Genomic DNA, 13,331 nt, shown 5'->3' on the forward strand with positions numbered 1-13,331 from the left:
TTAAAACAACAACAACACTGAAAGACACGAAATGCCTTCACCTTAAGTCTGTGAAGGGAAGAGAAATAAAAGTCCTGGGTGCAGCTGATAGTGAGGAAGGGAAAGTGAAACTGAAGAGGCCACTTGAATATCCCCAGCCTGTGACTGACAATCCTTAGCCTCTGCTCTCCACAGCATGCGACAATTCCCCAAGAACACACCAGCGTTTGCACATGCACATCAGGGCAGGGAAACTCAAACTCTTGTTCCAAGTTAAAGGAAAGACACCACCAACTGTTCCCTTTCCGCACCGTGATGCACAACATTGCACAGCCATGTGAATGAGAAGAGCCGTGTGTGTGTGTGTGTGTGTGTGTGTGTGCGCATTTCTTAACAACTTCCACAAAGCGCAGTCACGGTCTACACGCCTTACATTCTAAACCGAACAGAGAGCTAGGAAAATAGCGTCCAACTAAAAGTACTGTTTCTCAGGTCATGCTTTTGCTGAAATGAATGGTGGCTGGCTGCTGGGACTACTCCAATATCAAAAGGAGAAAAGAACACCTCTTCCAGATGCAGGGGTTCAACCTTGAGACCAGTGTGTTCAACAGCCAAAAGAGCACGGTCTGGGAACCTCAAAACTAACTCGGCACTGCATGAGAGCAGAGATGCCGGCCAGCTGGGCTGGGTTGGAGTTACAGCAGGTCTGGAATTGCTGTGAATTGGTAATGACTACCAAACCCAGGTGGGGAAAGATGCCTCACGCCTTCAATTCTCCTCCCCTTATCTGGAATCCCGAGAAAGTGCATACCATCTCCCCCCCCATCTCCCCCCTTCCCGCCTGCTACAACCCATGGCTACCTCCCCCTCCCTCCAGATTCAAGAAGTTCACAATTCGTTAGGAAACAAACATTGCCAGGTACCGTATTCAAGAGTCTTAAAACAACACTTTTGCACTCAGCAATACTTTGTCATAGCATATATCATTTTCTTTTTCTTTTTTATTGAATAAAGCAGCTTTGAAGCTTATCAGGGCCCTGCCCAACATTTAGTTTAAAAAAAAAAAAATCTGTTATGAACGTTTTAACCTTGGGCTAACAGCCAAGTACTCTGTACAAGAAAAACTGTAAAATATTTCATAGTTTTAATTCTTAAGCCATTTTTTTTCTTTCTGGCATCCTGTACATTTCTTTAAAAAAAAAAAAAAAGTAAAAATAACAAAACAAATATTAACAAAAAATGAGGGACGATATTTTCAAGCAACAAAAACTGGGGTGAGGGGAGCTTATTCTGAAGGTATATTTGAAACTGGTAACAACATAATAAAAATTAAGAATTGCATAGCACTGCACGTTTAGCCTTCAGCAAAACAAAACAGAAGCTATTTGGTATTGATACAAATCCATCTATTTGATAGTTAGTCACCCAATATTATGTACATATTTTATATACTGAATGTCATTTTAAGTCCACTTGTCCACACTCATTTCCCTGTTGGTGGGTTTGTTGGCTGTTGATTTGACAAGCTCAAACAAAACATTTTCGGGTATTTTTGTTTCTGCTCCGAACACACTGCATCGATGTTCTTTCAAAGTGTCCTGCGTGAGCAGACGTTCCTCGCTGCTGCGTATCGTTCACTCATTAAAAAAAGGAAGTAATCCACAGTGCGACGTGTCTGGGTTCACCACACCCGGCGACACCCAGGCTAAACCAGGCTGGACCAAGCGGTCCCAGGCACAGGCTCTTCAGCCTTGTCTACCTTCCGGTCTCCGAAGTCCCAACTTGTAGCTGGTAAAGCTTCAGAAAGCATGATCAAGCACCATGGATAAAGGCCTCTTCGTCCCTGCACGGAGAGATTTTTGCATTTCTTTTTCTGTGTGGTGGTGGTATATTGTGGCTTTAAATTAAAAGAAGAAGGAAAGAGGATAAGGTTAGAAACGTCTAGTCATCCAACAGCCCTGGGCTGAGTGTCTTCCCCGGCTTCTTTTTGTCCAAGAAAGCTCTAGTCCCATGGGCAGACAGCCGGCTTCGTTTCTGCAGCTCAGTTCACAGGTCAGGCTGGAGGGGAGCCCTTTGCTTCCCAGAGGCCTTGGGTGGCTTGAAGGTGAGGAACTGGACCCGACTGCAGCGCTTCATCGCCTCTGTTGTGCATATACTGGGTATGCTAGTGTGACGTTGAGGGAGTCGTTGTGCTGCACGAGGGAGGTGTGTTGATAGTGTAGCACCAGCTCCTTCAGGGAGCTGTACAGGTTGTAGGGCTCGGCAAAGCCATAGCCGGTGGCAGTCTTGTTGATGACACAATGTTTGACTTCGCCATCTACCCTGGAAAGGGGCAAAGGAACAAAAGAAAAAGTCTTTCAAACTGGTCTCAGACAATCTGGAATGCCACGGGGTATTTTTAACAAAGCTATTGTCATGGACGGCCATGGCTAGTGGGCCTCTTTCACGCCTGGAGAGCCAAAGCCCCACAGCCACAGTAAACTATTAGTGCCATTTTCACTGGCCAGGTGACATACACAAGGACTATGCACTTGGGCCTGCTTCACTGGACTGCTGAATGGTCTAAAAGAGGAGGGCCAGAACATGTATGTAAGACGTAAGATTCCCAGGAGACATGAGTACTTGATAGACATGTGGCTGGAGGTCGCACGAGCCAACCACGGGACAAATGGCAACTCCCCCCAACACACACACACAGGCACTGTTACCACTGTCCTTGTGAGATCACATGCTAGCTTCCCTGTAGTTACAATCAATAGGCCTCTTTAAGGCGTTCCTTGAGGCCTCATCGCAACTCTGGTCTTGGCATTTATTCTGAATTCTCCTATTCTCTCATCATTAACTCAAAGTTCTCCCTCTGTCTGTCTAATAGGGATAGTTCTTAAATGAAGCAGTGATTGGTCATAGAATATAAGGTACTTTTTTGTGTTTTTATAAGAGGACATTTGTTTTTCTGTCCCAATGATGCTAGTGACTCCAAACTTTCCTTGCACCGTTCTTTTGGTTGACTCAGGGAGTCTCCATATTGCAGCCTATGCTGACTTGAATCACTCACCACTGTCTCGCCCAAGCCTCTGAGAGCTAGGAGTACAGAAGCCACGCTCAGCCTCCAAATCTTACTTTTCAAAGTACTCCTCCAAACTATTAAGAAATAAAAAGGAACTAGCCTACAAGACAGAAACAGGGCCGGTTTGGGGTGTACCTCTGCGTGTATTGCAACGGGGCCCTTCCTATTGTTTTGGTCAGTTAAAGAGTGCTTCATCTGTTTTAGGTGATGTTCTCAGCTACTGACCCTGCATTCTAACTACGTTGACTTTCATGGCTAGCCAATGCTCGCTGCTTCAAGATGAGAATGTTTTCCTATCCTGCTCTCCAATGGGCGCACGGATGAAGCCTAACAGGTTTTCTTAAGCTACTTACACTACAGAGCAGGCGTAGCAGCCCTGCTTACTGCTCTCCCGGACAAGGAAAGTGCCGTCTCGCTTCCCTCGCAACAGATTCTCAGCTTTGTTCCTGTTGCTGCTTCCCACATTCCATGTCTTCTCGTCGTGGTGGGGCAGATCCTCATCATCTTCTACCAGCGAGTATTGGCTACACAGGCAGAAGGGAAGGTTGCTGAGTGAAGGCTATTGGAACCCCAGGCGGCCCCCAGGTCTCCTTCCAAGCAAGTCAGGTCAGATGACTCCTTCAATCACCTTTCCTATCACTCTCTTTTTGTTTAGCCTCCCCCTCACCCCAGGGTGAATGGCTAACAAAAAGCTTTTACTATCTCCATTTTCAAGTCAGCAGTCACCCTTTAGGTACCTGAACTGAGAGTAGGGACAGTATTAAGAAGATTGCCAGGTCTCAAATAATCAAACTAATACTTAACCTTCAAAATATACTAGACATAACTGTTGTTTTCCTCTCATTGTTCCAAAAATATTTGGGGATTTTTCTGATGCTCAGGGGCATCATTATGGATACATGGGTCAATTTACTCCATTGTGGGTTAAAAAAAACAAGCAAGCAAGCAAACAAACAATCAAAAACAACAACAACAAAACTCCAAAACCCTCAACTTTTCTAAAACTCTGGATACTACCACTCAGTTTCTGCATTTTCCCTCGAAGATGTCCCAAAGTCAGTGACAATCCATTAACAAAACCCCAGGCTGCCCCTCCCATCTTTAGTGGCTACTCACTCTTCAGTGTTCTCATTTCCCAACCATTCATTCAACTTCTTCTGCCGAACTCCTTTCTGCGTCAGCCACCTGAAAGAGTTTTGCAAATTAAAAGCAAAGAACTCCTCTTTAATTTTAGCTATTGTCAGTTCTTCAGGCTCTGTTTCAAACACTCACATCAAGTATTGGTCTCTTGTCTTTCTCAGCTGAATGAGGTCCGGCTTAATACTGTTCATTCGCTTGTCAATCTCACGGTACTCGGCGGCCTGCTTCTTTAGGTCTTCCTCCAATCTTCTTCTACTGTCTATGATCTCACTGATGCGAGACTTCAGCTTATCATAATTGTGCATAATCCTGCAGGCAGGAGAAACAGATCAGTAAGGACCTGCAAGCACCGCGCAAGGGCCACCCACTTTAGGAAGCTTTGTTTATTTCATTTTAAAATTACTCAAATTACAGGAAGTGAGATCATCAGTTTGGCCAGCCTTAAATGATTGTTGTCACTTCCTGTCACAACGATAATGGAAACGCTCACGGTTCATCTACCTCTGAATTTCTTTCTCGTTGCCTTCGCGTTTAAACTTTTCTATGTATTCTTTGCTGTACCGCTCCTGGGTTTGGCATTGTTCTTCAAATATTTTTATGGTTTCATTAAATGCTTCAATAGCTGTTCTTTTCATTTGGATTTCCTGCAACACAAGTTTCATAAGGCAATGTTATCGCTTTCAAAGTAGACTTCTTACTGTAAGGACAAGCTAGCTAGCATTGCAATGCAAATGCACTGCTAGTCGGCAGTCATCCATAGGTACCGGGGCCCTCTCGGCCACTAACAGCCAGATGCTTAAGTTCCTCACTGAAGTGCTGTAACGGACACACAGAGCCTGAGCAATTTTCTTCTTGACTCCAAATCATCTCTAAATTGCTTGAGCCTGATACAACGTCAATGCCATGTAAATAGCTGTGTGGTATGGCTTAGACAGCAGTAGCAAGGGGATGGAGAGTGAAGAAGGAGTCTAAGATAGACGGCTGGTATACTCTGTGAGCAGGGCTGCCCATGAATTCACAAACTCTAGTCAAAGAATTATAGAAATAAATGTTTCTTGTGGAGAATTTTTGTCTACTTTCACTTTAAAATTCTTTTATTTATTTATGTTTCTGAGACTATAATATAAGTACATTATTTCTTCCTTCCCTTTCCTCCCTCTAAACCCTCCCTTACACCCCCCTCCTTCCTCTCTTTCAAATTCACGGCCTCTTTTTTAGCTGCTCCATGTGTGCGTGTTCCTAAATATGTTAAGTACAACCTGGTCACTGTTTTAAAAAGCAATTTTATTTTACATCATCCATGCTGCTTTCTCTACTAATCGGCACAGTGAACAAAGCCACTTCTCGCAGCAAGGTCGGGGGATGGATGTGAAATTTCCATTCCAGAGCTTGGACAAACTGACATTAGTGGTTATTATCAATGTCCAGCCTGGGCAGAAGTTCCAGCCAGGAATTATGTTATATCAACTGAAAGCTCACAATGACCCTGCCAGTTAGAAACAAGCTTAACAGAGGATTTTTATAAGCATGGGCTACATTGAAAAGGGTCAGAGACATTTAATTATTCTTTTGAATCTGAAAGTAACATGTGTTAGTCCAAAATATCTTAAACTCACCTGGGAAGTACGGGTGTATTCCTCATATAATCTATCATATTCTCGACTCTTTTCTTGGAATTGAGTATTATATTCATGTAACTTTTTCCCTACAGCTTCAATATTATCTTCTTTGACAACTTGATCCTGGAAAGATATACAAGCAAGGAGAAAAGAACTCAGTTGATAAGGTATTTACTCAAATAAAAATCCTTAATGAAATAGTCAGTGTGTTATCTAATTCAGCCATTATGAAATGCTGGTGATGACATAAAATTTGTCAGAACCCAATTTCAAATCATTTCCTATGCTGGAGAGTATCTTGGGCCTGTGTCCCTGCAGTATGAGGAGTTCTGCATGATTACCTGCTGGTATTTAGACACTGGGTAGAGTAACTTCACATCCAGCTTGGGATTGTACTGAGCTAAAGACTCATTCCGGTAGTGGTTGATGAGTTCAACCACAGAGTTGAAGGTTAATGGATCAGAGAAGCCATATTTTCCATCTCGGTGAAAGATTTTGATTAATTTGTTATTTCCTCCTTTCCTGTAAATACAATAAAAAATGATCATTAAAGTTTTCTCATGCAGAAGGGGGCCTCTCAGGGAAGAGGGAGACGGGAGAAGGAAGTAGGGAAAGGGATGAACCTTGAAAATCCTGTAATGAAACCCATTACTTTATGTGCTAATTTAAAGAGGAAAAGAAGTCTAATGACAACCCAGACATCCCCGTTTCAGCAGACTGCCTGGCTCACCTTAGTGTAAGAGTATAATCGCCATGCATTTTAGTAGATGCGTCTCGTACCAAAAAGGTCCCGTCAGCAGTATCTCGGAGTTTTTCATTCACTTCTTCTCTAAAATGAGCACAACATAGACAGTGCTTACTTTTCAACTTTGAATAACCGTACACTTACACAGACAGACACACGCACACTGGGGATTGCTATACCACTGGGCAATGCTACACCCTTAGTCTTAACAAACACTTTTTTTTTTTTTAGGACACTGAGCAGAAAATCCATATGTTCCATATCTTTACATTCCTGTCCTTGTACATTTACATGTTGGTATTGTATGTTTTCAAAAGTCACTAACAGTTCCTTCCTTCCTCATACAAAAGTGCTATAAATTCATCCCACTAAAAACAAGTACATGATGCACTTATGAATATACATCCATTTACACTATTGGCATGTCTTTAATACAAAGTTTTGTGTTTTGTTTTTGTTTTTTTTTTTTTTACCACTTTCTGACAAATTAGCACAGAAAGTCGTGATCCAGAGTAAGGGTCTACCAGCCCACTCACTAAGCACTCTAAAAGCTAAAGGGTATGTGAGGGGAGCAAAGCCCTTCATTCCCAGAGCCCTGCCTACTGTTGAGAAAGCAGGCAGTGCCCTGTGCCCCTGGTGCTGCCCTGTCTGCCATCTCTGTCAACAGGGAAGCTTCCTGGGTATTCAATTTCCTGTGTCACCCAGCACCCACAGCGAGCGAGTGCTCAGTGACTTCTCTCGTTGTCTTTGGAAGAGAACCAACTATGCTTCATGCTTATGTTGGATGACATCCTAAAAATGGAACTCAGCAAGCTGGTGCTTTCTGCTCTTACTCGAAACCTCCCTGCATCTGGCGGAAGGGAAGAGTTCGGCGGCCTTACCTTGAGATATCCCCCCAGTACCATTCAGCATCCTGTAAGGACATATTGTTGTTCGTGCCGTTGTTGGCTACAGGGGTGGGCTTGGGTGGTTTAGGGGGCAGTGCTGCAGGAAAAGGAGGGAAAAAGTTGTTTGCGATCTGAACTCCAAGTGCACATGCAAAATTAGACTTGCATCTTTTCAGATGAGCAACATTTCATTACAAGGACGACAACAACAACAAAAAGAAAGTAATGGGGGAAAGTGGTGTAATTCTATTTTAATTAAGAACACATAAAAATCTAATTCTATTTTCAGTTAAAAGGCAATTGAATTTACTAAAAGACATTTATGAGGGAAGAGGGGAGGAAAAGAGGGTGAGGAATGGACCCAAGGAATTCACAATTCCATGTACCACGGAAGATATTTGTCTTCAAAAGAAATCGCAGAATGTGGTTTAAAACGACAACTGAAAAGGGAAAGTAGAAGTGAGTGACGGGGATGGGGAGCAGGACACAGAGACGCTCAGACTGATTGACATACCTAGAGGTTAAGAAATGACTGGGGTTGGCTACGGGAGAATATTTCAAAGCAAATCCAGTCAACATTTTCTAGCTCTAGATTTTAGCTGTGTTAAAGTTTTATGCCCAGGCAGCTCCAGCTGAAGTAAGAAACTAGGAGCATCTGAGAGTGGCAGAAATAACAGGCAGGAGTTGGCTTCAATCCTTCCCTTCTTTAATTATGAAAGACAAATTTGGTCGCTCTGTCCTGCATGAGCAGTCACATTTTTTAAAAGCCCTCATTTACAACAGTATGTTTTAAGAACTGAGTCTCTCTATGTTAACACTTCATGCTCAGTTCTGCCAAAGCCACTTCAAGAAACTCATCTGTGACCTACATCTCCTTCGTCTTCATGTTACTGGGGGGCATCGTGCTCTACGTGTTAGGTCTCATTAAAAACCCCATCCCCTTCTTCAATGGCAAAGCAGCATGCACACAGTGACCAAAAGAGGTGACCAGAAGCCCCTAAGCACTGAAGAGCCCTCAGTGCAGGCAGGGAGGGCTGACCCTAAGGGGAACAACCGAAGGAACCTAGGATTTTTAGTTAGATCTGAAACCATTAACTTTGAAAGCACTGCAACTGAACTGCTTTAACTTATGCACCCTTCCCCCACCCAAGATTTCAGGTGTCTAGCAAGGCTTATTTTACAAAGGCGAGGAAAGCCAACTTCTTTTCCCAGTGTAGTATCTCAGCATGAGAGAGAGCAAGAAAATCCCCACATCTGATTTACCAGAGTCTCAGGTCATCAGAAAACCAGTTTGAGTCACTGCCACAGCTCTCATGCTGTTCTAAAGCACCCGGTGTTATCAGAGTCCACGGCCAGCAGAGAAAAGCAGCACAAAGGACGCGTCCTCTTAAGTAAAGGGACAATATACAACAATATAGCCCGACTTGCCAAGGGTCCCAATTAACAAAAGATAGCAGCGGAGAGAAGTGCAATCCAGTTCCCATCCATTCAGCAAGAGCCAGCATTTATGAACACAGCCTGAGCTGCTTGCTGCTACAGGCAGTCAAAGAATCTGCTTAATTTTAAAGTCCTAATCAAACTAATTTTAAACCATGAAACAAATCAGTAAAAATAGCAACTTCAAGAGAATCTGTTACAGCAGTTTTCAATAAAAAAAAAAAAAAATTACGTCCCAAAATTAACTAGCACTCTCCGTTAATACTGCAGTGTTACCTGGTGGATCCATTTCTATATAAAACATCAAGTCTGTGCCACAGTTTATATCGGTCTTGGCACACTCTAAGTCCAGGTCTTCCATAGTCCAAACCGTGGTGTACATTTGTGCGAGAGTTTCCTTGGCTGTGCTCAGTTATAAGGAAAGAGTCCGGCTTTCTTTGTAATGGTGTCTTGGAATTCATTTTAAAACCTATACGGGGCTGCACTGTAACCTATTACATCACAAGCCCCAGCCAATCAAGTCAGAAAAATGTCACCAGACCACTCCTGCTTCATCAGTTCGCCTGGATGCCAGTTTCAGACAGCCCCAGCCTCGCTCCCAGAGCCTACATGCCACACGGCCGCAATGTCTCTGCACTCGCCGCTCTGAAAGGTGTCGAATTTGCCTGTGCTCTCCCAGCAGTGCACTCTCTCCCTTTTTATCACTCCTTGCAGCATGGTACGGCCCGCTGCTGGCAGACTGACAAAAGCTGATAGACTGCAGCTTCTAGCTCTGCCCACTTCGTGCATCTGGGCTCAGAGGGAGCCTGGCTATTCCTTGGTATGAAAATCTTACAAAGGCACCAAAATAATATTCCTAAGGTCTATTTCACAGTCCTTAGATAAAGTAGAAGCAGAAAGGGACAAGCCCTCTGTAAGTCCAGTCTTCCAAAATTCACTGACAGCCTGAGTCTTAAACACTGCCATAAATGCATCACATTAAAAAGGGAAGCTAAGAGATAGTACTCAGACAAAATGCCTCTCCCAGATATCCCAAGGTCAAGGGAAGACTTTATAAAATAATCATGAAAATTCAGCACAGGCATGAAGATGTCTACTACTTGCAGATGGGATAAATATAATAGTCAGAATTGGCAAGTTTCAATATTACTGTCTAGTAACACTGGACAACAAGATGTTCCTGCCAAAAAATAAAAATAAAAATAAGAAAGAGGCCGGATGGATATCAGAAGGCAGAGCACAGGTGATCTCCACCAAGCATTCCTCTCAGGAACCCATCACACTGCTTGCTGCTTTAAAGAAGGTGATGTAATCTCCCCTCTGCCTCTCCCCCCACTCTCTCTCTTTAGCTCAGCACCTTTTTGGGAGAGGAGGAAAGGTGACAAATATTCCTTCTTAGCAGTGTTCAATTAAAAAAAAAAACACAACCTCAATTTCCCTACAAATCTAATGATTCCTTTTGGTTCTTTAAATCATTCTGCATGTAATTCTGTCACAACTGGAGCTTGAGGTACATAGCCACTGGGAGCCAGGGTCTCCGGACGTTTACAGTACTATAAAGGGGTACTGCTCCAGTGAAAATGTGGCTTCATTTTAAAGAGTAGGTTTTGTGGATCTGTATGTTACACATCTGTGTGATGATTTATGGAACACAGGAGCCACTTTGGATTTCTATCACATTCAGAATCACACAGCATTACAAAGTGGAGCGATGCATTCTGTTTCCCGGCTGCTGTCCACTTGAGTCCCCTACTCCGGGCCATTTATTTCTGCATTATTGGACACGGCAGACTCAACCCTATCCCTTCCAGCTCACACTTCTCCTATGGGTTAAAGTAAGTCTAAACTCAAATTCAAATAAAAACAGTAAAAATGGTGGAGTATGTCCTTAGACAATTTTTTTTTAAGTATATGAATAAAAACCAAGTCTTCTCCCCAAAGTAAAGATACAACTCCTCTGGGCAGTATGGCTCATAGGTTGGCCCAAAGGGCCATGCGTGCAGCACTCCAAGCATGCCAGCCTGGCTGTAGACTGCTGCTGCCATGTGGAGACCCAAGGAGCAGGTCTGGGAGACAGGTGATTTTCCATGGTCTCTGTGAGCCTGGCTTAGCCCCAACTTCCTGCCTGGTACTTTCTAAACTCCAAACCTGAACCCCATCTCTTCCCTGCAGTGTGTCAACCTCCCACCCCCGCCCCAGGACAGAAGGGAGTGTCTCCCCTAATCACCCATCTGCTCTCCCCAGGCAGCACTCACCCAGGCGCACACACTGTTAGCATGAGAGGGCAGTGTGCGCGTGCGCGCACACAGACACACGTGTGCGCGCGCGCGCGCACACACACACACACACACACACACTCTCTCTCTCTCTCTCTCTCTCTCTCTCTCTCTCTCCCCCCCTCTCTCTCTCACTCACACTCGCCCCGCTAAACTAAAGAGGATGGCTTGCAGGTAAAGAGCCCAGTGCAGAGAAGTGCATAAATGAAAAGCGACTTACTTTGCAGGTTATGCATTTCAGCGGTTTCGCTTTGAACTGCTGATATCCCACCGAGGAGGGGAAAAATCCAAAGAAGCTGCTCTTCCATAGAGTGGGCCCAGCCCCCCCCCCCCCCAGGCTCCCCCGCCCGCCCGGGAACGGCAGTGGCGAGCCCAGCCAGAGGAGAGCACGCTAGGCGGGGGCGCGCGGCTCAGCCCGGCCGCCGGCTCCCCCGGGCTCGGCTGCAGCCGGTCCCTCCGCCCCGAGCCCCGCCCCGGCAGCGCGTCCCCGGCTCCTCCAGCGGAGCCCCCTGGGTCGCTCTACTGCACCGGGGAAGAGAGGAGCCCCGGCGGGCGCTCGCACGTCTCGCTCAGATAAAGATCGCGGCTTCATGATTAACTCGGTTAGGTTCAAATATTTGCTGAGCTAGGGATTTGGGGAGGGGGAGGGGCACCCAAGTCAAAGTCAAAGTTGTCATCGGGCTGACAAGTGGCCGAGGCAAGACTAACTTGCTCGTTTTCGCCTTGGAAATGAGAAGGGCATTGTAAGGGGGTGCTGAAAATAGTCCTCCCTGGCAGCCACGGTGCCTATGCGCGCTGGCAGCCCCCGCTCCGGGGGCTCAAGTAGCCCGCAGTAACGCAGCACAGGAAATAACCCAGCTAGTTCAGCAAAAAATAGAATCAAAGCCGCGTTTGTGAAGGTCTGAACCTCTCGAACAGCCCGGGACCGGGTGCCTCGCTCCAGTGTCCACCTCCTCCCACGCGCTGGCACAGTCTGGCCCGCAGGTGTAACAGGAAAGCCCTTCAGAGAGCGCTGGGCACACGGGCTGCCGGCCCCGGGAGGGCAGCCTCCAGGCAAGCCCAGAACTTCAAGGAGTCAACTTCAGCTCACCTTCAAATGGCCCTGGGACTTTCTAATCGGGCTTTCTAAGAGGTGTGTCTGCACTCGGTTAACTGCCTGCTGGGCGCAGCAAAGGACAGACCCAGGAAGAGATACCTTCCGTCCTCTTGGATTCTAGTCCTTTATTTGAGAAAGCTGCAGCTAACTGGGTTTAGGATTGTTGGCTAGCCAGAAAAGAATTCAAGTCTTTTCTTAGCAAACGTTCCCATCGCACGAGCGAGCACAGAAGCCCCCACTTAAACCATTTGAACTATAAATTAAAAAACAAACCAACAACAACAACAACAACAAAAAAACCCTCAAAGCCCCCAAGCCTCAAAACATGCCAGTACCTTAGAGATCACCTCTGGCAATTCCTTCATACTATAGGGGAAGAAAACCCTACACAAAAAGAACTCAGCCTTCAGACTTTTGATCCTAGACTTCATTCCCTGCCCCTGCACTTCGCTTTCCTTGGTCATGGAAAACAAAAACTGACAAGAAATCGAGTTTACTTTCTTTTAGGCCACATTGGGGGGGAAACAACAACAACAACAACAAGACCAAGACAAAACACCACCACCAAAACATACCTATAACAAAACTCTGGATTTCTTGGTGTGTGTTTTTTTCTTTCTTTCTTTTTTTTAGCTCAAGAAAAACAAAGCTGCCTTCTTCTTTTCATGCACTGTCCTGCTTTAAAAAGAGCCTCTCTGGAAGAAACATTGGACACACTGCCTTTTTCAGCAAACCTGTCCAGACGCACCGCAGAACCTTCTAGAGAATTAAAATGTAAATCTGACAGTCTATTTTGTCTCAGGACAAAAGTATCTACTGTAAAGCAGTGTACTCCAGAAACGCCTTCAAATAGCCACGAACACCTTGTTTCAAACAAATCCTCACTGTAGGTACAATCATCCACTATGGAGGCTATATTATGTTACTGCAAGCGGGAGCAGAATCTTTCCCCACTGGTTAAGATTCATGTTATTAGTTTAAAGAGGGCGCCCTCTGCTGGCAGAATCGAGTAAATCACGCCTGCTTAAGAGAAAACCATCAACTTCCAATTTCACCCTCTGTATACAAAATGCCGCCCCAAACTA

General features: G+C 45.1%; 1 protein-coding gene across 4 annotated transcripts in view; it reads right to left on the minus strand.

Annotated features, from left to right (window-relative positions):
• Nucleotides 1-962: 962 nt before the first annotated feature.
• The window catches only part of Pik3r1 (phosphoinositide-3-kinase regulatory subunit 1), an 82,805-nt gene continuing 70,436 nt past the window's right edge, over nt 963-13,331 (minus strand). For 2 of the 4 annotated variants that reach the window (XM_055601902.1, XM_055601901.1), the window contains exons 8-16: nt 7,432-7,534; nt 6,536-6,634; nt 6,147-6,327; nt 5,803-5,928; nt 4,688-4,830; nt 4,319-4,495; nt 4,163-4,231; nt 3,400-3,570; nt 963-2,301 (exon numbers count right to left, since the gene is read on the minus strand). In XM_055601902.1, coding sequence (XP_055457877.1) covers nt 2,112-2,301; nt 3,400-3,570; nt 4,163-4,231; nt 4,319-4,495; nt 4,688-4,830; nt 5,803-5,928; nt 6,147-6,327; nt 6,536-6,634; nt 7,432-7,534 — 1,259 coding nt within the window. In that variant the 3' untranslated portion in view covers nt 963-2,111. Of the gene's footprint in view, nt 2,302-3,399; nt 3,571-4,162; nt 4,232-4,318; nt 4,496-4,687; nt 4,831-5,802; nt 5,929-6,146; nt 6,328-6,535; nt 6,635-7,431; nt 7,535-9,150; nt 10,770-11,370; nt 11,452-13,331 lie in introns of those variants that run through there. The other 2 variants (XM_055601905.1, XM_055601903.1) reach the window with 2 other exon arrangements.

The sequence above is a fragment of the Psammomys obesus genome, unplaced genomic scaffold (assembly GCF_907164565.1).
Source record: "Psammomys obesus unplaced genomic scaffold, mPsaObe1.curated_primary_1811, whole genome shotgun sequence".
Taxonomy (NCBI): Eukaryota; Metazoa; Chordata; class Mammalia; order Rodentia; family Muridae; genus Psammomys; species Psammomys obesus.